General features: G+C 46.3%; 1 protein-coding gene across 20 annotated transcripts in view; it reads left to right on the top strand.

The window, feature by feature from the left end:
• Nucleotides 1-25,633, top strand: part of DNM1 (dynamin 1) — a 65,153-nt gene extending 39,520 nt beyond the window's left edge. For 2 of the 20 annotated variants that reach the window (XM_066200930.1, XM_066200927.1), the window contains exons 14-23: nucleotides 199-210; nucleotides 1,478-1,591; nucleotides 11,913-12,022; nucleotides 12,625-12,736; nucleotides 13,953-13,964; nucleotides 15,230-15,400; nucleotides 15,575-15,816; nucleotides 16,179-16,397; nucleotides 19,704-19,740; nucleotides 24,936-25,633. In XM_066200930.1, the coding sequence (XP_066057027.1) occupies nucleotides 199-210; nucleotides 1,478-1,591; nucleotides 11,913-12,022; nucleotides 12,625-12,736; nucleotides 13,953-13,964; nucleotides 15,230-15,400; nucleotides 15,575-15,816; nucleotides 16,179-16,397; nucleotides 19,704-19,725 (1,014 nt within the window). In that variant the 3' untranslated portion in view covers nucleotides 19,726-19,740; nucleotides 24,936-25,633. Of the gene's footprint in view, nucleotides 1-198; nucleotides 211-1,477; nucleotides 1,592-11,912; nucleotides 12,023-12,624; nucleotides 12,737-13,952; nucleotides 13,965-15,229; nucleotides 15,401-15,574; nucleotides 15,817-16,178; nucleotides 16,398-18,067; nucleotides 19,678-19,703; nucleotides 19,741-23,534 lie in introns of those variants that run through there. The other 18 variants (XM_066200924.1, XM_066200923.1, XM_066200917.1 and 15 more) reach the window with 15 other exon arrangements.
• The last annotated feature ends 548 nt before the right edge of the window (nucleotides 25,634-26,181 follow it).

Here is a 26,181-nt window from a genome sequence, read left to right as displayed (position 1 = left end):
TGTTAGCAGATTTATTTTGGGATGGGGATTGCTTGTGTTAACACCTGGGATAAAAGATTTGGTACCAGCCTCAAATTTATTTTACTTTATTTTTGAGCCTCTCTTCTCCTGCTCCAGCTTTCCTGGTAATAATCTCTCCTCTCTTTGCTCCTCTCCTGCTCTCTGCTCTGCTGCTGTTGCTATGGTTCCCCTTTGCAGGATGAGATCCTGGTGAGTAGAAGGCCACTCAGGAGGGTGTGCTAATGAACATTAATGTTGCATCTGGGAAGGCAAAACCAGGGCATAAACACATTATTCCCTCTGCTGCCGAATGGGGAGAGGAGGGCAGCTGGCATTAGACACAGATGAAGCAGAAACGAGGTGGAAAGGTAGTATGTTGAGGAAGAATTCAGAACTGCGGATACATCTTTCGGGTGGGTGGAGATAAGAAGCAGCAATCCAAGGATGTGTAGCTCTGTTCCACTGCCCCCTCCTGTCCACATGGAGAGTAGGACTAGCTCTAGCGTAGAAGGCAGGAGTTGAAGATCCGAGGCTCCTACATTTGCCTTTACAGAGTAAATTGCCAGTTAAATGATCCTGTACCTCCAGGGCAGGTAACCAGGTAGGCCAAATGGGTAGGTTGCTCACGCGATGCAACCTGCTAATACACAGTGCAGTGTCATGGTTTTTCAATGACAGGAAGTTTTCAGCAAGCATATCTGTACAACGGGGTACAAATAATGCACACAGATGTTTCTGGGTGTAAATCGTGCAGTAACAGTTAAAACTAATGCCTTTAAGCTGATGCATACCTGCATCTGATTATGGCATGTGTGGGGTTCTAAACTAGCATTTGGTGAATGGGCATCCCCTAAAGAGTAATAGCCTGGCTTCTTTACAGAGTAACCTTCTAGGAACTTGCCTTGCCCTAGATTAATATGATTGCCCAAATACCTGGGTATGCTGAAGTCCAGGGTACTGATTCCAGATGCACCATTTTGTTCTGTTATCCTTAGTGACTTCTCTTACTAAACTCAATTCTTTGTGGGGTGCTTGGCCATGTCCTCAACTAGCTCCCCCTACCCTGAGCCGAGTGAAGCACTCCACACCTGCAGTGTGCTGAAAGGTGTGCTGGTGTCCTATTTTTCTCTAGGCATGACCTTCTCTGGGTGTTTTGGTGTGATTTGGTGCTTGTAGGTTGTGCCAGTGTCCGAGGCACTGCTGATGTAGTTCTTTCTGTATCTCTTTCCTCTTGGCAGAGGGTATAATGCACAGCACTGTTCCTTCCTGCCTCCTTTTTATGCTATTCCTGGCCCTTTTGGGGCAAGGACCTTCACTGGCCAGTTGAGTGGGGGGCTCTTCTGGCAGCAGCAGAGAGCACCATGTTCCTTGTCTTTCCATACTGCTCTGCATGTAGGGATACCCTTGGATCCCTCCTCTATCACCTAAGGCCAGGAATGATTGTCCTTGTTAATGCTCCCTGCTTCCACCCCCTCAGGTGATCCGGAAAGGCTGGCTCACCATCAACAACATTGGGATCATGAAGGGTGGCTCCAAGGAGTATTGGTTTGTCCTGACAGCGGAGAACCTCTCCTGGTACAAGGATGATGAGGTGAGTAGCTCAACTCTGCCACTTGAGTCTCAGGCATCTGGTGAGGACAAACACTTCAGTGCTTGTAATACCCATACACTGGGTATTACAGATGAATCTTTTGAGTGCTGTCTGCAGCTTGTGACAAGCTGAAACTGTCCTTGGGCCAGGCTCCCCATGGCCTCAGTGCTGCTGAGCATTTCTGAATTGATGTGAATATGGCTTGTTTGACGCACAAGGAGTAATATTTATGCTTGAAGTTCTGGCTCAGTGGAAAGTTGACAGGCACTTGGAATGAATTTGACCTTTATTCGTTTTGCTGTGGCAGCTGTGATCATCAAGGGTGTGATGGGTTAGTTCCAAGATTTGGACTTTTAGGCATTTGTGGGGCAGCAGTGAGTTTTCTGAAGGCACGTGGCAGTGATTTCATGCATCTCCTGGGTACAAGAGAAAAAGCTCTTTCAGAGCAAAGCAACAGGAGCTGTGGACCTGAAGCTCCATCTCAGGTGCTGGCTCCTTCTGACTTCAAGTAAATTACTTAATCTCTCCCAGGTCCAGCTCTTAAATATGCAAAGTAGGAATGTCTTTTTACTGATTCTATATTGAACGTGCCAGTTAATGTGTTATATTTAAATTTGTTTGAGTTGTAAGTGGCCAGAGTTCTGCTGATCAAAAGTACAGTGATGTGTGGAGTATCTCTGATAGGAACATGGACCTACTCTGTAGAGTTGCTTGATAATCTTGAATATTAGCAATTCTGGCAACGTGCTGTGATGTGTTTCTGCTTCAGTGGGAATTGTTATAAGCAGACAGAATCGTTCCAGCTGAAATCACTGTCAACAGTGTCTTGCTTCCTATGCAAGACAAAGGTAGATAATTGTCCTTTTTGACTACTTTGAAAAGAGAAAGAATAGCTGGATGGTTCTGGTAAGAACATGATTGAAAGGTTTAGTCCCCTCAATGTGCTGGGAGATGAAAAACGTCTGGTATGATGTAGTCATAAGCTCTGAGTTGATCAGGGTTTCTGATTGCAAATTAAGAAACTTCTCTGCCTCTTACTGTGGTTAGTGTCCCTCAGGTGTTCTGAGGCACTCAGTATTGTGTCTGGGAGCTGCAGCCAGGCCTGGCTTCTTCTCAGTGGGCCTGTTTCCTTCTCAGCAGGTAGAAATGATGACAAATACAGTGATGAATCAGCCTCCAAATATTGCTTTCTGTATGGAGATGGCTGCTGTGCTGTTATGGATGAGCACGCAGCAATTTCGTAATTAAAGAACTACACATTGAAATGGCTTTTGCTAAATCAGTGTCTCTCTGCTGTAAGACCCCTGCCCTTTGTGTTCAGATTTGCTTGGGGAGGTTTCCCTCTCCTCTGGGCTTCATATGCAGGTCGAGTGGTTATAAACATCAAGTAGTTTAATCAAAGCCAGCTGCTACATCTGTATTACAGAGATGATCAGAATTCCCTGTTCTTCCCCCAGGGAGTGGGAGGGAGGGCGGTCTGCAGTGGGGATGTATAAACTGTTGATAGATTCCAGTTGTCTGGGATGGGGATTGGACCTCCCTCCCCTCCTGAGGGAGGGCAGCCTTGGGGGTTGATAGCAACTGGAGGTCTGCACCATTTCCCTTCTGCAGAGCTGCCTAATGAAAACAGTTCCCTGCCAGCCCCTGTCCCTTAGACACAGAGACCCAGCACTGATGAGGTCTGAGCTGCCTCTGAGAAAGGAGTCTTTGTTTTCAACTGAGTGGGAGCAGGGGGGAAAGGGAAGTGTGTGTTTTATTTGCTTCCTCCCCAAGTCAAACTCCTTGATCACTGGCTGTTGTGAGGGACAAAGGAAGCAACGTCCGCCTGGACTCAAAAACTGAGTCAGGCTAAAAGTTGGTGCCTTTGGAAAGGTGCCTTTGATGGGCAGCTGGGAGAGCTTTGAGCATGGGGATTCCCATCCCAAACCTCAGTTCTGCATGGAGCTGACTCAATGCCCAAAAGCTGCTCACAGCGCCTGGTCCCCTGTCAGAGAGTGGATTTTTGCATATCTATTACAGAGCTCCTCTTCTTCACCAGTTCAGGAGAACTCATGCCCTCTTCAGCTCCTGAAACAATCTCGTGGTTTTTTTAAAGCTTGTACACGATGGCCTTTCTTTGCTTCAGCTCTGGAAGGAAGGAGGAGGCTGTCTGCCCCACCCTGCACTTTTGTGGGCTCTCTTGTCCTAGTTCCCCTGTGCTCTGGCTACTTTCCAGAGGGAACAAGGAGGAAGCTGAATCTGCCTTTTGTGGATGGAAGTGCTGGTAGCAGAGCTGTGGGTGCTGATGCGGGAAGGAGGAGGGTGAGGTGGTGTGTGGTGGGATGAGGGTGAAGGCTGGGCCAGCACCTCTGGGGCCAGGAGGATTGGGGACAATGCCTCTCCCTGCCCTGTCCCACAAGCCGGGACCCAGTGTTTGTGGAATGAAGACATCTGGACCCCATTAGTGAAATACCAGTCTTTCCGCAGCACTGGCTTGTTTTTTTCTCTGCCTCTGAAGAAAGGAACTGAAGCTTAAAATGTCTTAAAGGGCCCAGCATTACATGTTAGCAGGGATATATGGCTGTTGATGCTCTGGAGGGGCCTGAAGGAGTGTGCTGGGGAATGGGAGGGGAAGGAAAGAGTGGGCCAGGCGGGGGTGGAAAGTTGGCTCCCCACTCTGCCTTGCTGCCAAGAGCATGTGTGTGTGCTCCTGGGCTCTCTGTTTTTCTTCCTGTCTCTTCTCAATGAGTCAAACACTGGCCCCATGGAGAGTGGCCCCACAGAAAGCTTGGCCTCCCAGGACCTGGCGACCCTCCTGAGGTACCTGCACCTCCTGAACCCTGTGGGATCATGCAGTGGGAATGAGAGGTGGGGAGGAGCCTGCTCTGGCTGCTGGCAGTACAGAGTGAGGTTTCCTTGCTCAGGGAGGCCATAGTATCCCAGTGGAGCAGCAGCTCAGCACCAGAGCACGCTGGCTGCTCAGCAAGCACCACAGTGGACATGAGACAAGAATTTGATTCAAATGCTCCTTCTGCCCAGATCCCTTATGAAATGCACAGTGCCTGTGACACTGCAGGGCTTTCCTGCCTGCTGGAAAAGAGGATCTGTGTCTTGGAGTGAGCTGCTGGTGGCAGGGACCTTGTAGGCAGGATGGAATGAGCACTGTGCTCTGTGGTTCCTGCCAGTCAAGTTCACTCCCTGCTCTGCAGGGTGACAATTCCTGCTGCAGTGCCTGTGTGCCACTGTGTGCTGAAGTGTTTGTATAGCTGGGTGGATGGATATATATCTGCTGCTTCCTTTGGGAATTTGTGTGAATGTGCAATACAGAGGGAACCTTTTGTCCTTACTCAGGTAAATCATGTACTAGAAATTTGGGTCTTGTGTGAATGTGTGGCTCATTAGAAGAATGACGTTATTTGCTTGTGTGAGGTTATATTCACATCTTGCATGCAATGTCACTGTATTTGAGACTTGTGTGTGTACAGGGAGGGATGGCTGCAGAGTTTTAGGTACTTCAGGTGCATGCAGGTGCTTCGTGTTCCTTGCAGATCATGTTGATTCCTGATGCATCAGTCGTTGTTGAGCTTCTTCTCTGTCTTCGTGCCTTCTCTTTTGCTTGAAACGTGTTCCTGTCCTGGGGAAGATGTGACCTTATTGGCAGTCACTGGATGGCTGTGTATTCTGTACCTGTCAGTATCTCTTACCCAATTCTAGTTTACAAATAAACACATGTATCAATCGAGATTGTTTCCCCCCTGCACTGCACACATGCACTTCCCTCTTCTCTGGCCCCTTCCACTCCCCAGTCCATGTTCTTGAGGCCCAGATCAGCTGGTAGAAATCCTTTTTCTTTACTCAGATTCTCCCAGTCATCAGAAGTTTGCTGTGATGAGTTGGCTGCAGTCAAGTTTTTGCATCCAGCTTGTTTTAAAGAACATAAGAGCAGATCTGCTCTAAAGTGGTTCCTCTCCTGCTTTCATGCTGCTCTCAGATGCTCTCTGGAACATGTTCATTTTCTTTAATTCTCTGGAGCCTTTGCATTCATGTCCTTATCTTTTTTTCACAAGTGTATGTTTTCTCATAATCTTACTCAGTTTTAATCAGTCCTCACTTATTCTTTCACTGTTTCTCTTCTTTCTCTGGCAGACAAACATCAAAGCAAACACAACATCCCAAGCATCCATACCTCCAACTTTGAATCCGTTGCGGGTTTTTCTTTGTATCATGAGCAATATTCTTTACACTATGAACTCCCCTTTCTCCAGTCACCTTTCTTGTGGTTGAACCTGCTTTCTCAGGTAGCAAAGCACACCACAGTTGTGACTCCGACAGGCCTGTGTGTTTATTTCTGCATTTTATGGCAAAGCTTAGCATGTGAAACACAAGCCATCCTGAACACAGCTACCTTGGGTCAAGCACATGAAACCGAAAGAAATAGGAATGGAATGAGAGAGACAGAGGAGAAATAAGAGGGTTGTGAGTAGGCTGGTGAACAGGCAAGTAAAAGTGATGATCAGGCATGGCTCCAAAGGGTTTAGACCCTCCCAGGCTGAGGGATGAGTGACCTCTGCATGCAGCCATCCCCAGAGCCCACCCTCTCCAAGCATGTCCCTCTGCCGTGCAGGTGTTGCCGTCCCCGTGCAGCACTGGCAGTGTGTGGTGTATCCCAGCACAGCCTAACCAATGTGCAGACTACTGTACAATCTCGTAGTCCTGAACAGGTAGTCTGAACACTGGGCAGACGGAGTGGAGCCTCTGCGATCTGCTCTCCGGCAATCAGCAGCTCATTAGTCCTCTCCCCTCCCTGCTTTTGGGATGGGGTTGTGCGGGGCAGAGATGGGGTGAACGAAAGTCCAAGTCCTGATTGGAAAAACATCCTCCTCTGGCAGCTGGCGGAGAAGAAATGTTGCTCCCTGCATGTTTCCAATTTGGAGCAAGTTTCCAAGCGCCTTCCTCTTCCAGTGCTGGTGTCAGGCTGGTACCTGGATTCCACCTGGGATATGCTGCACCTTTATAGAAAGAGAAAAAAAAAATCGATTACTGCAGTTTGAGAAGGAAATGCTGTGAAGTCTTGGCTGTCACCCAGATGTGCAGAACTTGTTGCTTCATTCAACTCCTTTTCTTCCCCATGGAGGTGTGTGGGAGGATCCTCAGGCCCCATGCACCCTCATCTCCTGTCCTGAAGATCAGTGGGTTCAAGCAAAGCTCAAACACGACCAGCCTTTGCTTCCAAGCCCTCCAGAAGGTCCTTTGACAGGGTTGCAGAAGGCAACCTTGGCCAGTTGCCCTTGCAGCTCACCTCTGGCTGCTGCAGGAGCAATCCACATCCCTTCTTTCTCTCCCCCCACTATGCCCTGGCATTGCTGAGCCTCCCTCCCTCTTCTGGTTTTTGCTCCCTCCCTTCTTGCTTCCCTTCTGTCCTTCTGCCTCACTTGACGTGGCAGTGGAAAGCTAACTAGACTCGAGGGAGGAGCTTGCTGGCTGCTGGGAAGGCAGAGTTTGGCAGGAAGTGAGCGGCTGACGGATGGGGTTGCGCGGGGGAAAGGAAGGTTCCCTACCCTGCATGGAAACTTGAGGAATGCTGTCGCTTTCTGTGACGCCTGGCTCTCATGTAGCAATTCCAGATGTTAGTCCCTGCCCACACAAATTGCTCCCTCTCCCTGTGCTGCAGGGATAAAGAGGACTTCATTCACGTGTCTGCCTTCCAGGATTCCTTCTCCTAGTGTGGACGGATAAGATTTGTGACGGAAAATACGAACACTTGGAACTCCCATCATGGCCCTGACCATGCACTGGGGAGGTGTAACCCACCCTCTCTCGGGAGTGTGAAACACTCTGTGTGTGTCTGTGTGTCGTGCTTTACCTTAGCAAAGCAAGTCAGATACTCTGGGATGGTTCATGCCTGGCCCTGGCACAAGGACAGGGACAGGGAGAAGTGCCTGGTTGTCCTTTGTGAAGGCTGGTGGGCATTGCTGTGACCTTAGAGGGGTCGTGACAGTGGCGTTTCGGGCACTATAGTCTCTCTCAAGCTACTCAGATTTCTGCCTGTGCTTTCTCATAAAACCCCTGAAAGCTTCCTAGGGTTGGACTTGGCTGCAGGTTTTAATCTGCACATTATTTCAGCTGATGTGAGTAAAAATCTTTACTTTTGTGAAGGTGAGTTAATTACCGTTGCTGTGCTTACTAAGCCAACAGTAATGGTTGTGATCAATCACATGAGTCCAGGTCTAGTGTCTACAGAGGTTTTGAACTAAATCAGCTGAAAATCTTAGGATGAGATGTTTAAGTTAAACCAAGGCAGCTTTCTGATGTAAACAAGCCATTGCAGCTGCTCTGCAGCTTGGGGGAGGAATCATTCCTATAAATTATGCTCTGAGGGTAAAAGTGCTACAGGTGGGCTGTGTCTGGGAAAGATGGTCTCAAGATGTGTGTATGTAGTGGGATGACCAGGGCTTCCTGGAGGAATCACGTCTCAGAAATTCAGCTCTTCTACTTGCTAAGACAAGAAGCAGAAAGCAGTTGGTAACATCTTGTTTGGGGGAGTGGAGTGGTTGGTTCAGCTTGAAAAGCTCTGTTCACTTGCTTTCAAATATTCCAGGGGCTTTTTCCTACTAGTCTTTTAATGTGCATGTATTCATGCAGTGTGTTTATTATAAATTATGATGTTAATGTTTCTCCATTGGAGTACAGTTTTATTACTGGAGTTCCCAAAATACCGTGCATGTGTTTAACAGAAACAATTTTAGTGAAACTCCAGGCAGCTCTGGGGCAGGTTTGTTTACCCGTAATACTTTACATCTTACAGGAGGGAAAGGAGATTAAAAGGTTTAAACAAGATGAATTTCTCCTAATTTCACACAACCCCCAATTAAAACAATGGCAATGTCTTCTCCCGTATCCACAGACCCTTGTCTCTGTGCAGAAGAAGGTGTTTGTTATAACAGCTACAGGGAAACCTTTAATTAGTTTATTTATGCTCCAAATGCAAACTGAGACCTAATAATTCTGCCAATTATTTTCTTGTGCTGTGAGTGCCAATTTCCAACCTTAGGGAGCCCACACATGCATCTGTCAGCTTCATTTTGCCTGTATCCAAAAGCAGGAAAATTTACTTTGCTGCCAAGGCAATCCAGGTGAACGGAGAGAATGCTTGGAGTCAGGCTGGCTTTCTGCCTGCTGAATTCTCTGAACTTCTTGTAGGTTATTACCTACAGGTTAGCAACAAATAATTCAGGTGTTAGTGCAGATTATTGCTATATCTGGCCAAAACCCATCTCTAGGATTTAGCCACCATAAGGAGATGTGTAGCAGCAAAAAAGGACATTGGAACATCAGGCTGCAACTGCAGCATCACTTTTTTTCTGCAGTTATTGTGCTTTCCACCCCACAACTGGAATGGCTGATGGATCCTGGTTGTCTTCCTGGCCACGTGTATTTTCTTTCCCTGGTAGATGCGAAGTACAGAGCCATATGGCTGTATTCTGCACTGTGCCGGAGGCGGGGGAATAATCCTCTGGCACTTATTCTGCCTCTGCAAGGAGCTTGCAGTCATCTCTTTCCGCAGGTCTCCTTGCAGGCTGACACTCCTGTGGGGAGCAGCAGCCCTGATGAGGGGTGGTTACTTTGTGCCTACAATATTCCCAATCCAGTGCTGAGCACCATGTTCTGTTTTATACAGTCTGGGGGCTTCTGCCACTGCTGCCCCTCCCCTTGGCCTCATGGCTCTAGAGATTAACTCACAGCCAACGAACACATTTTATATAACACATACTCTGCTGCTGAGGGAGAGTTTTGCCTGATTTTCTTTTTTTTCTTCTCCTTATTGATGAAGGGCAATATGAGCAGCATTAAGCCTCTTGGGATCAGACTGAGGACTTTGAATACAGGATTTCACAAACTACTTTCCCATTTCGATGTGTGCCGGCTCTTCCTTCTCTTCCCTCCTGACTCCAAGTCTGGAAAGCTAGAGAGAGAGAAGCCCTTTTCCCCTCTTGGCCAGGATGCTGCTCAGCCATAGCACACCCTGCCAGATTGCTAACATATGGGCAGAGCGCTCAGCCAAAGTTTTGAGAGGCTCAGCCCTTGGCAGCTCGTTCCACACTTTCCTGTCTCTACATTCAGGAAATGAAGTCAGATTGTTGATATAAAACAGGCTGGGTTGAAAACTGAGAAGCTGGAAAGGCTGAAGTGGGGGACTGGGAAGGGGGAGGTGTGGGGAGATGGGGAGCAGCAGGGGCTCACTGCAGCTTGCCTGGCTTGGGGGCTTCTTGCCTTGTGCCCATGTCCTCCACTTGATTGCTCTTGCTACCTCCACCTCGAGGACTGATAAGTTGAGGTGGCAGACAGATATTTTGTCTTCCCTGTGCTCTGTGGCAAGATCAGCTTGTGGAGATAGTGCTGTCTTGATCATGTGGCAGCATTTATGCGAGAGCTTGGAAAGGGTGAAAGTTGAAACTCTGGCAAAAGGAGCATATTGTTTCCATATCAGGGACATGGAATTCCCTTACTTTTAGACATTTTTTTCCAGAAGAATGACACCATTGCGGAACTTCTATGGAATTGTGTGGGTCTAATGCAGAGGGTTTTTCTCAGACATCTTTAACATTGGCAATTTTTGTTGGATTTTGTTGGGTGGTTTTTGGTTTGGGTTTTTTGGGATTTTTTTTTTTGGTGATTTGGTGTTTTTTTTGTTTGGCTTGTTTGTTTGTGTTTTGGCTTGTTTGTTTGTTTTATTTTGTTTTGGTGGTTTTGATTTTTGTTGGGTTTTTAGGGGTGGGACATGGGGGGTAGTTGCTGTGGGTTTTTTTGTTTTGTTTTTTTACTAGCCCAGGGACTGTGGAGTGAAGGCAGGGAGTTCCAGTTAAGTGAGGCTGCAGTGGGGTTGGTCTGACTCGGCCAGGGACTCAGCAGTTGGTGTTGCTCTCTTCTAGGTCACCAGTTCAGCCTAAGTCAGCATAATAATAACCCAGAGTAATAGAAAGCTGCAAGTTGTTTGTGGCTCACAGAATCAGAAGTAGTCTGTGTTAGCTCTGAGAGCAGCATGTGGCTGACAGATATCACATTAGAAAAATGCCTGCCCACATCTAATTAAAACTGATTAGCAGTATTAGAAAGTCCCGGGAAATTTGCTTGGAAGAATTCTCCTGTTTTCATGGCCTGGCATCTTTGAGAGAAAGTCTGGCATCAACCCAAGTGATCTCTTCTGTTTGCTGGTTTTTGGGATATTCTCATTGCATATGATTAGTAATGAACTGGCACCGTTTGATCTTTGGGATATCTCAGAACTGTGAGGTGCTGATATCCTTAGCAAACTCCAGTCAATTTAGCTGAAGCTTAAGAGAGTGTTAGGCTGGACTTGCCACTGCCTGGGTGTTCGAACTCAGCAGCTTTGTCACTTGTATCTGCTCCTTTGCCCTGCCCTTCCTTCCTGGTCAGCTCTTCAGCATGTCTCCCTATTGGCAATCTTTGTTTTCCGTCCTGTTTCCCCCAAGAGTGATCATGTTGTTTCCAGCCAAGAAATGTCTACAGACACACAAGATCTCACAAGGGGATAGTCACACATGCTTGCTTTGCACATAGTTTGGTTTAGTCTTGGATAGCTGTTCAGCTTTTTGGAGACCAGTGTGAGGGCTCCCTCTCTTGTTGTACTGGGGTATAATTCCCAGCTGCACTAGGATGCTCCAATTGAGGGCCCCAAACCAAATTCAGTCCTATTAATTTGCTGTAAATCCAGATTTGAGACTAAGCAGGGGTTGTAATTTCTGACTTAACTTCTACATTTGCATTCAGAAGCTAAGATCAAGTTTTGATGTTTTTGTTTTTATGAAGGTGAAGGATTCACAGTAACTAAAAGAGTGTAGGACTAGGACAGTGATAGGATGAAGTAACAAAATCAGCAAGTCAGGTTTTCTGAAGAGGTAAATTTGAGAGAGAGAGATATATATATTTAACATCAAGGTTTATTTTCACTTAACTTCTGTATCAAACCAGCTTCTCTATTACAAACCTGGCTTTTCCTGAACCTGGATTGAACCCTTTGCTAAGAAGAGTGGGACCACAGTGCTGAGCACACCTGGAGAAGTTGGACATTGCTGTGCTGGTGCCTGGTCCTGGAGGAGTTAATGAGACACAGTTGTTGGGTTGGGCCACATCACAAAAGCAGTTGGGAAGGACAAACTCTTGTTTCCAGAGTTCCCCTTCACTCATACACTCAAGGAAACAGAGGACCTAGGTCTGAGAATGCCTCTCTGATGATGTGGGACCCTGTTGCTTGATGCTCCATGCTGGCAGAGCAGAGGTGCCCCTGGAGCAGGGAGTGACTTGTTCCTCATTCCCTTTTCAGGAGAAGGAGAAGAAGTACATGTTACCAGTGGATAACCTGAAACTGCGAGATGTGGAGAAGGGGTTCATGTCCAGCAAGCACATCTTTGCTCTCTTCAACACTGAACAGAGGTATATTCCCATCTCAACACACCCAGCTGCTGGAGCTGGGGACAGAATTTATGTAACGGAGTAGGGTTGAGCGTGTTAGGATAGCTGTCCAGGAAAGATGTGACTGGCCTTTCAGGACAGCCACTTTTGAAGGAGACAGGAGAACTTAACTTCCTTCCTTCTAATCTTATAGATACATGTAGAGTTTTCCTTTTGTTTGCCAGTGCATGGCATGTGGTGTGAACTTAACCCTTCAGCCTTTTGATGTGGTTACCTCGGTCTGCCTGTGGCTGGGATACATATTTATAATCACAATGTTCTTGGTGAGTGACTAAGGAAAGCTATAGGACCTGGGATGGATGGAGGAGTCCAGCAGCAAGTAGAATTGAAAAGGGTATCTTTATCAGGCCTTGTTGAAACATACAACTGATTTGAGAGCAATTAAACTTGATTTAAAAAAAAAAAAAGTCCTTTTGCCAGGGTCATCATGTGGTTCCTAGCAAGGTACCAAGTGTCTCCATGTTAAAAGGACAGGAGGATTCCCTAGTCATTGATACCTTTGTCAAACATGACAGATCTCTGAGTTGCGAGAGAGAATAATGAAATATGTGTCTTCCTGTCAGGAATGTTTACAAGGACTACCGGCAGCTGGAGCTGGCCTGTGAGACCCAGGAGGAGGTGGACAGCTGGAAGGCTTCCTTCCTTCGTGCAGGAGTCTACCCAGAGCGCGTTGGGGTAAGTGACAGCCATAATAATGGGATAAGGAGGACCACAGCATGTGTCTTGAGAAGGATAGCTCCATCTTCTTGTGTAAAAAATAAGTCTGTAAAGGTTTTGTGTCTTTCCAGAGCTGAGAATCTTTTGTAACAAAAAAAAATTTTGCTGTGTCCTGGTGCTTCCATTAGGGAAGCTTGAGATAAAGTAACTGGCAGCTTCAAAGGGAAGATAAAGTAGGAAAAGGCTGCCTTGATAAATCCCTCTGGCTGTCTTGTTTTGTGGATATTAAATTCACAATATAAAGGTGACATTTAACTACCATGACTACTAACTGGTATGGTATCCACTTAGCAAAGGCACCATTCCTTTTTGGTAACTCTGTACAGCCTTATTAGGAACTTCCTGACTTAGCAGTTGTTCTCCCTTTCCTTCCTCCAACTAATTAGGGAGGGATGTTCTTTGAATTTTTCTTTTGCTTGGTAGATACTCTGATATGCTCCTTTAGCAAGAACTCTTATCTCTTCCCTTCCCCTTGTCCCACAACACTTACTGTCAGCATTATTTTCTGCTTTAAAAGTATATTCTAGACAATTGTGGTATTTGTTTCTGTTCAAAGCTTTTCCTGTTCCTTTGTGAGAGGAAGCTGCTATAAATAGTTTTCCCATTAGAAAAGTGATAATTGCTTTTCTCTTTGTATTTGTTGCTTCTAATAGATTTCTTGCATTCATCTGTCCTGTTACACTTGAATATTGCTGGTTTTGCCTTAAAGCATTTCCAGCAAAGTGGTAAGAGATTTTAAAAAGGGATTTAGGGACTGGACTCTAACAGTGACATGACTTCAGATCAGCTTTGGAACACACTGGGCCTCTTAACCACAGTGGCTGTGGGCCAGCTGTTGCTGTGCAAGTGGAGGGGTTTGACATGGGAACCCTGATCCCTGTCTCAAAACCCTTGTAAGGAATGGCAGTGGCCCTTGCAGGTAAGTTGTCCTTTGTTGCTAACAATGTGGTTTCCTTTGCAGAGCATCCCACTTTTCAGTTTAGCTAAACAGTTCACTTGTTCCTCTTCTAGGGTAATAGAGATATTGATGTATTTTCAGTGGGACTGGTCTTTTGCTTGTCAGTGCTATTATGGGACCTTCTCCAAATTCTGAGACCAACTAAAAGTCATTTTTTTTATTTTTTGTCCCTTTTTGTTTTAATTTTTTCCACGTATGCTCAAACTGGCCTGCCAGGACAAGGACAAAGTAAGTCTGACCCCCCTTTGCCTGTGTTGCCTCCTGGGGCTCTCACCAGATAGCTCTCATTTTTTTTCTCCTTTTGTCACAATTTCCTGAGAGGCATTTGCTTCTTCTCCCTCTTTGTATCCTCTGTTGGATTCCTGCTGTCTGTTTCTGTTCTTGGTTTGAGTTTTCCTTTTTTCTTTTTATTCCTCCCTTTTTGTACGACTTCTGAATCTTGGTGCAAGCTTATTTTTGGGGTTTTTTTTTACCCCCCACTTTTTTTAAGTTGTCCTCTTTGACATCCACTTCCTTTACTTTGTTTCACACTGAGACCTTGCATTCCTTCATTATATAAGATCTTCTCAGCAAAAGCTCAAATGAACAAAAGAATTTGCCCTTTCTCATATATTTTGTTCCCCAAAACAAAAGAGAAGCCATTTCCTACATGGCAAATTGTTCATACTAGGGCTGTGTAAAACAAAAATGTTTCATTATACAATCACAGGGATTTTTTTTTTTTTAAATAGCATTGAGGAAGGCAGCAGTTCTTTCATGCTTCAGTCCTTTGAAATTGATCCCAAATGGAGAAGCCTTGGAGGTTGCTTGCTGTCAAACAGCACAGTCCAGGTTTTACCTTACAGAATAAACAATGTACTGTAGGCAAACAGGAAGAGATTCATCTGCTTGGTGTGAAAGAAAAGATAATTATACCTCATGATGCAGGAGTCGCAGTTGAAATGATAGGAAAGTTTTCTAGTTTATTCCATCTGCTTGTGGTCAGCCTGAGAGGAGCAGTTACTTCACTTCTCTGTATCTGTTTTCTCATTTGTATAATGAGGACAAGGATGCAGCATGGCAGAGAGCCTGTGAGACTTAATTTATGGTGAATGGTTCTTGGTTTTAACTGACTCTGGTCATGGAAAATCCAGATCAAATGAAGAACCTTTCAGGAAGCTGTAAGCATTAAAAAATAATAATACAGCTTTGAGTATGCACCAGGACCATAACCTGTGAACATGGGTCAGGAGTCCCTGTTGCCTTTCACCTTTTCTTAATAATTTTGTACAAAGAGAGCAGCTTTATTGCTGAAATTTCTCAGATCTGAGCTGGAGAAGTCTGTACAAACTGAGTTGTGCATTGACAATCACAGCTCAAAATGTAAGTTTAAATAAATTTTATTTATTGCATGTGCTTCCTGCCTGTTCCCTTCTACTCTTCTCGTAGCTCTCACGAAAAGCCGATTTTGTGTTACATTTGTAGAACCAGTCTGTTTCTCCTTTTTTCTGCAGGCCAGTGAAGCAGAGGAGAATGGAGGAGACAGTTTCATGCACTCCATGGACCCTCAGCTGGAGAGACAAGTGGAAACGATCAGGAACCTGGTGGATTCCTACATGGCAATTGTCAACAAAACCATCAGGGACCTCATGCCGAAGACAATCATGCACCTCATGATAAACAATGTACTTATCACACTGTGGTCAATGGAGGTGGGAGTGGCAGGAAGGGGAAAAATAGGGAGGGAGGAAAAGAATGAAGAAAAACGGAAGGCAGCTTGGAAGGAAGAGGTGGGGACAGGACAGAGCGTTTTGGGGAAAGATGGTGAAAACTGATTCCCTCTCTCTGCTCACTTACAGACCAAGGACTTCATCCATTCAGAGCTGCTGGCAAACCTGTACTCCTGCGGCGACCAAAACACGCTGATGGAGGAGTCGGCGGAGCAGGCCCAGCGACGCGACGAAATGCTGCGCATGTACCACGCCCTGAAAGAGGCCCTCAACATCATCGGGGACATCAACACCAGCACCATCAGCACCCCCATGCCCCCACCGGTGGACGACTCTTGGCTGCAGGTGCAGAGCGTACCGTCTGGACGCAGGTACCAGAGGCTCAGGGGGAGAGCCCCGCAGACCTGCCTGACGCCTCTTCAGTGCCTTGCTGGGGCCTCCCACTGAGACAGGGAGTCCTCCTCTTCTTCCTGTGGACGAAGAGTCCGGGGTATTTCTGCTGGCAGGCTCCTAGGTCATCTTTACAGAGAGATGTTGAGACTTTCTAGACCCTTGGGTTGGATGGGGCTGAGGTAGCTTTGAAGGTAACCCAGGGCCTGGTATGGCCCTTGAAAGCCAGAGGGTGGTGTGTAAAGTGATGTGAAGCTAAAGAGAGAAACACTGAAGGCAGTCTGTGGCGGCAGAGGGATCCCAGAGCTGTTGCTGCAGTTGAATGCCTTTGTTTGTTTGGCAGGTCCCCCACATCCAGCCCCACGCCGCAGAGGAGAGCTCCGGCAGTGCCCCCCGCCAGACCTGGGTCTCGCGGACCGGCTCCTGGGCCACCTCCTGCTGGTGGGTCCACGCTGGGTGGTGCCCCCCCTGTGCCCTCCAGGCCAGGGGCCTCTCCTGATCCCTTCGGGCCCCCACCTCAGGTTCCTTCTCGGCCTAATCGTGCTCCTCCTGGTGTTCCCAGGTAAGTCCTGAAACACTGCTCCACGCAGGTGGAGTATGTTCTCATTTTGGGTTGGAGCCTTGGCAGCACTTGGCCTGCCTGGGCCATAGGAGGAGAATGGAGTGCGTGGTGTGGGTACAGCCTTTGGATATTTGAATTGGATCCAGAGGCAGGAGCATCGTTGTCCTCTGAGATTTCATGGTATGGATGAGGCAATGCCAAGGCAGCTCTCAGAAACAGAGGGGCAGCTGTTTCTCTCTACAAACCTCTATAAAGAACATGGGAGAAAACCATGTACCCAAAGTTTACAGCAGTTATACCAATGCCTGTAGTCACCAGATAAATCACAGGACTGGGGTGAGATTCCCCTCTGTGTAGGGCTCCCCAAAGTCTGAAGTTGCCTCTTTTCTCTTGGCCCAGAGTTCTTCAAGGTGAGTTGGAAGACCTTCAAAGCTGTTCAGTTGCTTTTTGAGTAGGAAAGTATTGCAGGATCACTGGCAGGGAAATTAATTCTTAGGCAATTTTGTTGCTTGTGTAATCAACTTCAGCATTTTCCAGTCTAGAGGGTTCAAATCACACAGCTTTGCTTTCCCATTAGGAAACTCATTTCCTTTCCTGTTCAGTCACTTCAGACACACTTCAACATAGTAATAAGGGATTATCCCCTGTGCAGCTGAGTAGGTGTTCCTGAACAGGACATGGGAAGCAGTCTGGAACCAGGAATGCTTTTATGTTGGGTACTTAGTTTCCCAAGAGGAAGAGGAAGTAATTGCAGTGTAAAGAACAAACATAACCAGAAACTCCCCAGTGACACGCCAGAGGGAACACTTCCCTTGTGGAAAACGCCTCTCCAGTGGGTGCTGGTGGCACAAGTCTGAAACTTTGCCATTTTCTGTGGAAACACCAAGCCTGTCAGTGGTTGGGAATGGTGTTTGGTGAGTGGGTTCAATATTCCTCCTGCAATAATGCCCAGCTCATATTTGGTGCTGCCTGTTTGGAGTGAAGTGTTCTCTGCCAGGCTGCAGCCAGCCCAGAGGTGGATGAGTCCAGAAGCTTTATAGACCAGTTTCTGACTCTGGTGTATGCAAAATGGTTTTACTTTCTTGGTGCCTTTGCCCCAGTCCTTCCTATGCACCTTGATGCAGCTCCCACAGTAACTTGTCCTCACATACCTCAGTGTTGCCCCAGAGACTGTGGAGGCACCTATGGATGTCAGCATGCTTCTACTGTGTATTTTGGCTCCTGCTTCTTGTGACCCTGCCTTTCCATATACTGTTACTTTGTGGTTTTGTTTTCAATATACTTATGCTTCTTTCTGTCTCCATCTTCCTCCTTTCACTCAGTTTCATTTCTTCACTCATGAAAAATATTCTATATACCTGGCCATCATGATAGGATTCCCCAAAATGAGCTGAAATGAATTGGCCTTTTTTTGAAGAAATCTGTTATAGCCTATCCTAATGGCTTTTCTGCCTTTTGCATGAGTAGAAGGGTTTAGGGAAAGGTAGGGAAAACAGCACTGGAGCAGCAGAGGAAAGAATTTCATGCTTGACTGAGCAACCCCTTGGTTTAGGAGAGATGGTAGGTTGGATTGCATGCTACTGACTGCCCTGATCTGGAGTTGAGAATGTAATTCCAGAAGCTGTGAAGTGTGATGCTCATTCTCTGATCCCCCTCTCTGATTCTTCCAGTTGTTCATAGACTCCTCCGGATCCTGATACCAGCTTGTCATTTGAGTTCACTGATGAATGGAGAATTTCCAATGACAAGGGACTCTTTCTCTTCCTCTCCTGTATATAGAATAAGAATGTTCCCTGCTAGCACTTGGACTCGGGTCCTTCTGCCATGGGTGAACGAATGCCATCTCCATTGTTGCTTTTTTAATACCCATCTTTCCCTTGCTAACCGGGCTGTGTAGTGTGTGTGTGAGGGAGGAACAAAGCTCTCGTGTTCAGCACGAGTGAGCTTTGATGGAGGAGTTGGTGGTGTGGAGTGAACTCAAATGTGTGGTGGTGGCTGGGTGTACTTTGCGTGCTCATTGATGCCTGTGTAGAAGTTTGGTAGTTTTGTGCCTCTGGTTTGAGCATCTGATTTTATGAATGATGAACTTACACAAGTGTCATGCTACTCCTTTTTCATAAACATAAGTTTCATGTATAATCACCACATGGTACATTTTTTTGCACAGAAAGGTTTTCCTGCGTATAATTAAGGACACTTAAAACAAGACTTGACATCCTGCTTCTGTGCTTAGCATTTATTCAGTTTACTGTGAAAGTCCATATAAATAAACCCATAATTTTTGGAGCTGAAAGTTAGAAACCAAGATCCTATCAGCGTACAATGGACTGCATTTAGGATTTGACCTGGGTAAGAAATCTGTGAAGGTATTCCCCCAGGTATTTAAGCTCTTTAGTTTAAAATAGTTTGATAGAAACTGTAGGTAGAAGATCTTGATGGAGAATTAAGAACATTTCAGTGCAAATGACTCAACCATTGGAAAAATATGTTGAAGGCATTAATGGGTTTTCCATTCTTTGGTATCACAAGGGCATAGGTCTGGGGTTGCGTCCTGGCAGGCATGGTTCTCACTGGCTGCTGTTCTGGTCAGTACAATGAGGACACATCCCTGGAACTCCCAAAGGGTTCTTGGACACACAGTTTCCATGGACAAATTGTCTCCTTAGTGATTTGGTGGCTGATGTCTGTGACAATGGCCAGGGGTTGGAACTAGATGATCTTTATGGTCTCTTCTAACCCAAACCATTCTATGATAAGGTCACACACCTGTATGATCTGAATTATTCAGAAGGTTGGACTAGCTGATTTCATGATTTATGACCTTCAGAAAAGCCTCCACCTGCTTTGTGCCGTTTTGGGTAGTGCTCAGGACTGCATGTTATCTCCCTCTTTCCTGAGTTCTTTCTTTAACATTTCATACGGTCAGAAGATAGTAATCCTCAGTGAGAGACAAGCCCAGCTACCTGTGCCCAGCTGGTGGGTGCTGAAACCTGGGTATGACACTGGTATGAACATCAGCCTGGATGTGTGAGGAGCTTGGGTGAGTGAGCAGCAGCCAGGAGGTGTGTGGACTGATGGATGGGTTTTGATGCACCCCTGTGCACAGCAGAGTCTGGATGTGTGCAGAGATGAGGCTGTGAGTGTTTTCTGTGTGTTGGCAGTCCCCCTACTCATGCTGTGCTTGGAGGGGGATGTATGACTGTGTCTGTGCAAGCACCTGTGTACCTGTTCCACCTTCCTGACAGTCTGTGTGGCCTCTGCCTTGAACTGTCTGAACTGCCATGTTGATTTCGTGTTGTCTTTCAGAATCACTATCAGTGACCCCTGAGGACTGGCAGCCACGGTAGGTTTTGCACTCTCGCTGCGATGCATGAGTCACTGTGTCCCCATCCTCCAGCACTGCTCTGCAGCTCTCCTCTGCTGCCCAGTTCTTGTGTTAGTAACAGAGTCCCTTGTCTGATGAACCACCTCTGCCAGGATCTCATAAAGGGAGGAGTCTTGAACAGAAAAACCGGCTGATCAGAGACAGAGCAGCTGCTTGAGCTGCAGGAGCCGGGAAAGCCTCAGTACCTGATTTAAGGTCTGGAGGACCCTTTCTCTGCTTCTAAATAGAGGAGGCGGGATGGGGGAATGAGCTCTGGCAACAAGGTCTAAACTCTGTGTCTTTCATTGGCTTATATCCACACTAACTGTAAGATCAGCTGAATAAACTCTGCTTTGATTTGGTCTGTCAGCTCTGTTAGGATCAAGACAGAGACTTGAGGAGCTGATAGTTCAGACTCCTCTTCTTATATTCTAATGTCTGGCTGGAGAAGTGCTCCCATCCTCACTGTATCCCTAGTGCTCATGGAAGTTGAGAGGAGTTTGGGTCATTAATGTCAGGACTTCCATGTCTGAGTGCAGGGTAACTCTGACATTGAATGTTTCCTTTTATCCTTGTGTCCCATCATCGGATAGATGTGAACTCCCTTTGTTTGTTCTCCCCTTGACCCTTTACCTTCTAGGTTACTCTCCTGCTTCCATTCAAACTGCCTTCTCTCCTCTGCCTCCTGCCTCTGCAAGAGGAAGGGTGTAGTGATCTGTGTCCCTCAAACACTCTGCCCTGAGCTCCCTGTCCTCTCTCTCCCTGCATTTTGCAGCATTGTAGTGGTTCAGTGATGTAGCAGGGTGTGAGTTTGTGTTGTATATTGCTCATCCTGTTAATGTCAGTGGGGATGTGAAGAGGGACATTAGCAAATTCTCCTGAGTCCTTTTCTTGGGAACCTCCAGCCCTTTTTGTCAGAGAGGTACAGAGGGCAAAACAGGGCAGGTGTGGATTTTTGGGCCACTTCTCCCTTTCTCTGTGGATGTTGTTCTATCAGAGAAGAGTGGAGCAGCAGCAGCTCCTACAGATTCCCTTGCCGCTGGTTGTGGCGGAGAGATCTGGGGGCGAGGAGCATGAGCTGAAATCCTACTTTAATAGGAATAGCAGAAGTTCAAGCCCCTGTTCTGGGGCAGGGGGTCTCAGCCAGCCCCCATCTTGCAGTAGATGGTGTCTGTTACTGCTGCACAGAACTGCCGTTAGAGCTGCCACATTGCAGTGATTGCTCATGATTGACATCTTTGAGGACGTCATCGTCAACCCTCCTCACTGATGACACACTGCAGAGGTGTTGGAGCAATCAGCAGTTTCCTCCAATATTCTGCCTACTGCAGACATCCCTGACAGCCCTGGAAACATGCATCCTGGGTGAACAACCTTGGGAAGGAGCCTTGCTGTTGTCTGTACCCCATTCTGGGACTCGCTGTTACGGGGCATTTTGTTTTTAATCTGGCATAAAGAGCACCAAGGAAATAAAAATTAAAAACAAACAAAAAAAAACCCCCCAAATGATCAAAAAAATTACACCCAGAACCTTTTGCAGTACGAGGGAATAAACATAATATTTTCCCACCTCTGTTAGATCCTTATCAACAGAACTCCCTTTTAGCCCAGTGGTTCTTAGATAGGATTAGCTCAGTGTTCTCCCTGGGTATGGCCTGAAAGACCGACTTCAAAGGATGTGACAGTCACTGTAACTCATCTCCCTGGGCTCCTGCCAGGGCTCAGGTCTTCCTTCTCATGTACTGGAGACAGCCACAGGCTTCCCTGTGAGCAAAACTTTGTCCTTTGTCCTGACAGAGAAAAGTAACTTTTCAGTGATATAAAAAGGCTTGGCTAGCAATGTAGTAAGACTGAAGCAGCATTTTGGGGGGTAAATGTTGCCTGAGAGATTTCTCTGTCCCTTTTAGTGCTGGGAAACAGTTTTCAGCCTTTTACTAAACTTACCAGGCAGATTCTGCAAGCATCTCCAGAAAACCTCAACAGAAACAGCCCACAAGTTTAAAAAGTGACAGCCCCACACCCTAAAATGCTTTGGATGCTGAGAGAAATAAGTCTGCAAAAATCAATCATAGTACATTACAAAAAAGCAGCCCATCCACCTGTGAATTACTTGTGCTCCTTTCAGCCCTATTTATCCTGCTAGGGTCAAGTAGCCACTCCTGCCAGAGCACTTCATATACTCTGCTGGCTTCAAGCATTCTTTTTATGTGAACCCTCAGAGGCTTTTAGCACAACTTGTGCAAACTCCTGAAATGCAAACAGTCCTTTAACCTTCCCAAAAAAGGCCTTCTAACATGTGATGATGCAACAGCATCTCACTAAATGTTGACTTCAAGTTCTGTAAGGTTTTAATTCAGGTGCTGTTGCTGTTCCAATGACAGTAGAAGCCACCAAAGGGTTGGTGTGGCTGCATTTACACTGCGAGCACCGTTAGAGATAATGCACGGATCCCGCATGTCATGAAGCTCTGAGGTTTAATAGATCTGGAGCAGTGACTTCTGCTGAGGTTTAATAAACAGGACTGGAGAGTTGCTCTGGTTTATTTGCTAAATGAGGGAACTTGCCCCAGTTTATAGGAGTGTAACTCCTCTAGTGCCAGTGTGATTATGGACTGCTGGTGCTAATATCCTCTCCCTCCTCTCAGTCCCTGTGTCAGGAGAGGGCCTTCATTTCTAGCAGAGAGTTGTTTTTCTGTAATATAAATGTGGTCAGTGTGGAGTTATTGAGGCATTAATTCTGTGAGACCTGGTCCTGTATGCTCAGTGCAATGGCTTCCCCTCCAGCAGACTAAAGTCTACATGCTGTTGGCTTTGCTCTTTGCATTTCAGGCAGTTTGAACCTTAAAGCTACTCTGGCTTGGTACTGAACAATTTATTTATCTTAATGAAAGAAACATCAGCAAAATGGAGTTGAGGTCACGGAGTGCAGGGAGCATGCTTTAAAGGAAAAACACAGATTGGACTCAGTCTTACAGAACTTACAGCCTTCTTACAGCCTGTAGTTTGAGACTGAAATGATATTTCAGGTAATGAGCTGAGAGCCATGTTAGGGGTGTTGTCTTGTATGTTTTTGTTGCAGCGTTTTTTTCCCCCAGTCCCTTACAGGAAGGAAATTCTAGAACACTTAATCCATGCAGAGGGCAAACACTTATGTTTATGTGGCTGAAGTATTAGCAAAAGGGTTGGAACAGAGTGGAGTAGGAGTAGCCATGGTTCCTGTTATTGAAGTAGACACTGCATTTGCTCTGCAACAGAAAAGTGAAAGCCGTGAGCTTGCCCCTGATATCCAAGATCAGTCTCATGTCAGAACAGGGAATCTCAGGCTTGCAGTAGCTTCGAGGGCAGGGGAAGAAGGTGCTCCTCCAAACCAGCCAAGAGCCTCTGGCAGCAGCGCATCTCAGAGGACCCCATCCATGCTGTGTGACTGTCATGTGCTTGATACAGGAGCTCACTGTTGTCCATGCTTCTCCACTCATCCCACAGCCAGGGTACTTACTGGCAGTAAATCTCTGCACTTCCAAATTTCAGAGGGAAGCAAAACTGGCACTCCAGGGGATTGCTCTACTGGTGATCTGTGCTGTGCAGAAAGGCCAGTGCGAGGCTGAGTAGAAGCCTGTGAGTCTCCTTTGTGGGGCTGCGCTCTGGGGGTTTGTGCCTCAGGTTGGATTCTTTTGCTGGCTCAGGCAAAGTGGAGAAGCATGTGTGGTTGTGACTGCAATTGCTGTGCTAACCACAGTGTGTGTTCTCTTGTTTTTGTTTCCTGCTTTTTCACAGCAGAAGGGGCCCCGCCTCACCTACTCGACCTACCATAATCCGACCGGCTGAACCGTCCCTCTTAGATTTATAACTTGAGGCTGTAGACAGCTGGCGACGAGTGCCGTGCTGGTGGCTTCCCCATTCCACCCTCCCTTCCACAGCCACAGTCACTCCTCTCATCCATCCCACATCCCTGCCTCCCGCCACCCCTCCCCGGTGTGTCGTAAAACTCTAGCCTAGTGATTGAGCTCTTCGTCTTCGCTCGTGCGTCCTGTACTGCTTTGTGAGCATAGAGTAGCCTTCATTCAGTGGCATGGATCCCTGAAGTACGCAGGCTCCTTGGAGAGATCAGCCACAGGGACACCCTTAGGTCCAAGTGGTGGCTGTCCGTCCAGTAATTCCATCTGCCTAGTCTAGCCTGGATAAGTGTCCTGCCTGCACCAGTTAGCTGTAGCACTCAGGACTGAGCTGTAGCTGTTTTCTTTCCTTGTAGTGTAAGACAAAAGCGTGGCTTAGCAAAAATATGCTGTCAAAACACATGACACCTGTTAGGAACAGATTAAATGTCCTGTGTATTAGCTTGACTTCTAAGGTGCAAAAATTTCATGTTGGGAACAGTGCAATCAACTTCATATCAAAGTGAGGCAGGGAGATCAGTAACGGGGGGAATCAATGGATCAGCCCAGTCCTGCCAGAGTGAAGTCTGAGATAGCGCACACACCTCAGCGTGCAGGGAGCTCATGGACCTGCTCACACTCGGCTCCTGGAGCCGGGCCATTCCTACTGGGGGCACACTGGCTCCCGCCAGCAGTTGTCTTGCATCACCATTTTTGGCTGACTTTCCTGAACCCAGCAGGGCGAGGAGAATAGACACGCTGCTCCCCCCTTGCAAACGGACAGCCAAATGTTTCAGGGAGTTTGCTGTGTGGTGTTTTGTTGAAAATATTTCTGCTTTGAACTAAGCACATCTTTCAGTGTTTTTGGGGTACTGTGGTGACTTCTTCCGTAGCCTTTTCTTGCATGTGGATGGTACGTGTTTGGGGAAACCTGTAATAACCGTTGATCACAACTCATCTTAAGGTTTGGTTTTTATTTTCATGCTACATGTATTAAAAAAAAGAAAAAAAAACCAACTACAAAAATAAAAACCTACTTGAGAATTAAAAAAATATATCAACCCTGTACATCTCAGATGTCATGTCTCTACCAGAGCTAAATGAACCTGTGTTGCAGGCTGTCCTCCAGGCCTGATTCTTGTTGCAGTTCTCTCATTTCAGTGCTATTACTCTTAATTTCTTTTGTGGATCCTCTATTGTTCTGATGCCAGTTCCTTTCTGTATTTTAACTATTGTTTTACTACTTCTCCCCCTTCTCCTTCCCTTTCCCTTTTTCTTTGTTTTTCTTGTCTCTAACCTCCAGCCGGCCGGGTAAGGCCAGTCCCGCCCGCCCGGAGAGCCCAAAACCACCATTTGACATGTAGGCCTGCTCTGAGACTCTTTGCCTGCCTCTTAGCTGTTCTGTCCTGGAATGGTCTGACTCGAATCTCACACATGGCTTGTTTTGTTTGTAATTTGTGACACACACATATCAGATGTGATTGTAGTGAAACTGTTTTTGGGGTTTTTTTGTTTGGGGTTTTTTTTGTTTGGTTGGTTTTTTTTGGTTTTTTTTTTTCTTCCCAGCTGCTTAAAGGAGTTAAACAAGTATATTGTAGTAATGAGAAACATATCTTTACTGTTATAAATATCTATAAATATATATATAAGATGAAAAATCTATATATGTCCAGGTGTTAAAAGCCATTTGTGCTTCCATGTGAATTTTAGGAAATACTTAAGTAGGAAAAGAATATCTATATACATATATATATACACACACACATCCAAAAAGTTAACCAAATCCCAGTGTTGAGTTTTTGAGCTGATTGTTAAATTCTCTGCTGTGTGCAGTTGGGTTATTGTATTACCCCAGACTTGTGGGTGAACTGTCTCAGTGCTGGTAGTAGCTGTGATGCAGTTTGTGATCTACCTGTCACTCTTGTTTATTGGATGAAATAAACTCTCATTTCTGTATAATGAAGGTCTCCATGACTAGAATAAAACCATCTCTCTTCTCTTGCTTTTTCTCTGGGTGGTTTTCAAGCTGTGGTTGATTATAACCTGATCTTTTCATTCCACAGAGTTAACAAAGCTGTACATACAATCAGGGGCTGTCACTGATAGGGAAGGTGGAGCAGATCTGTATCAGCACTGAGTGTCCAGGAGCTGCAGTAGAGTGAAACAGCTTGTCAGGTGCAGATGGGTAAATCCCTGTGCAGAAGGAATTGTGTGGAGGTGCTTCAGAGATGGGGCATACAAAAGGTGGGAGTTTGCACACAAATTGCTTCTTAAAAGGGATTTCTGCCTATTAAGCTTGTGGAATATAGCAAGTGGATGTTAAGTAAAGGTGAGGTCTGAGAATCACTCCTGAAAAGGGGAAAGGGTAAAAAATGAATCTGAAGCTGGGGTCTGGATATGAAATGCTAGCCAAGAGCCACCGCTCAGGCTTGTCAGCAGTCTGTACAGAAAACATTCATGAAAGCTCAGTGAAAACGGCGTCGCTGTCAGGGCAGGTGCTTTCAATAAAGAATTCATTCTTCTCTTTTTCTGGCCAAAATTCAAGGTGG

This window comes from Chamaea fasciata, unplaced genomic scaffold (genome assembly GCF_029207755.1).
Source record: "Chamaea fasciata isolate MVZ Bird 193981 ecotype frontalis unplaced genomic scaffold, bChaFas1.0.hap1 SCAF_20, whole genome shotgun sequence".
Lineage (NCBI taxonomy): Eukaryota > Metazoa > Chordata > Aves > Passeriformes > Sylviidae > Chamaea > Chamaea fasciata.
This window is presented reverse-complemented; position numbering and strand designations above follow the sequence as displayed.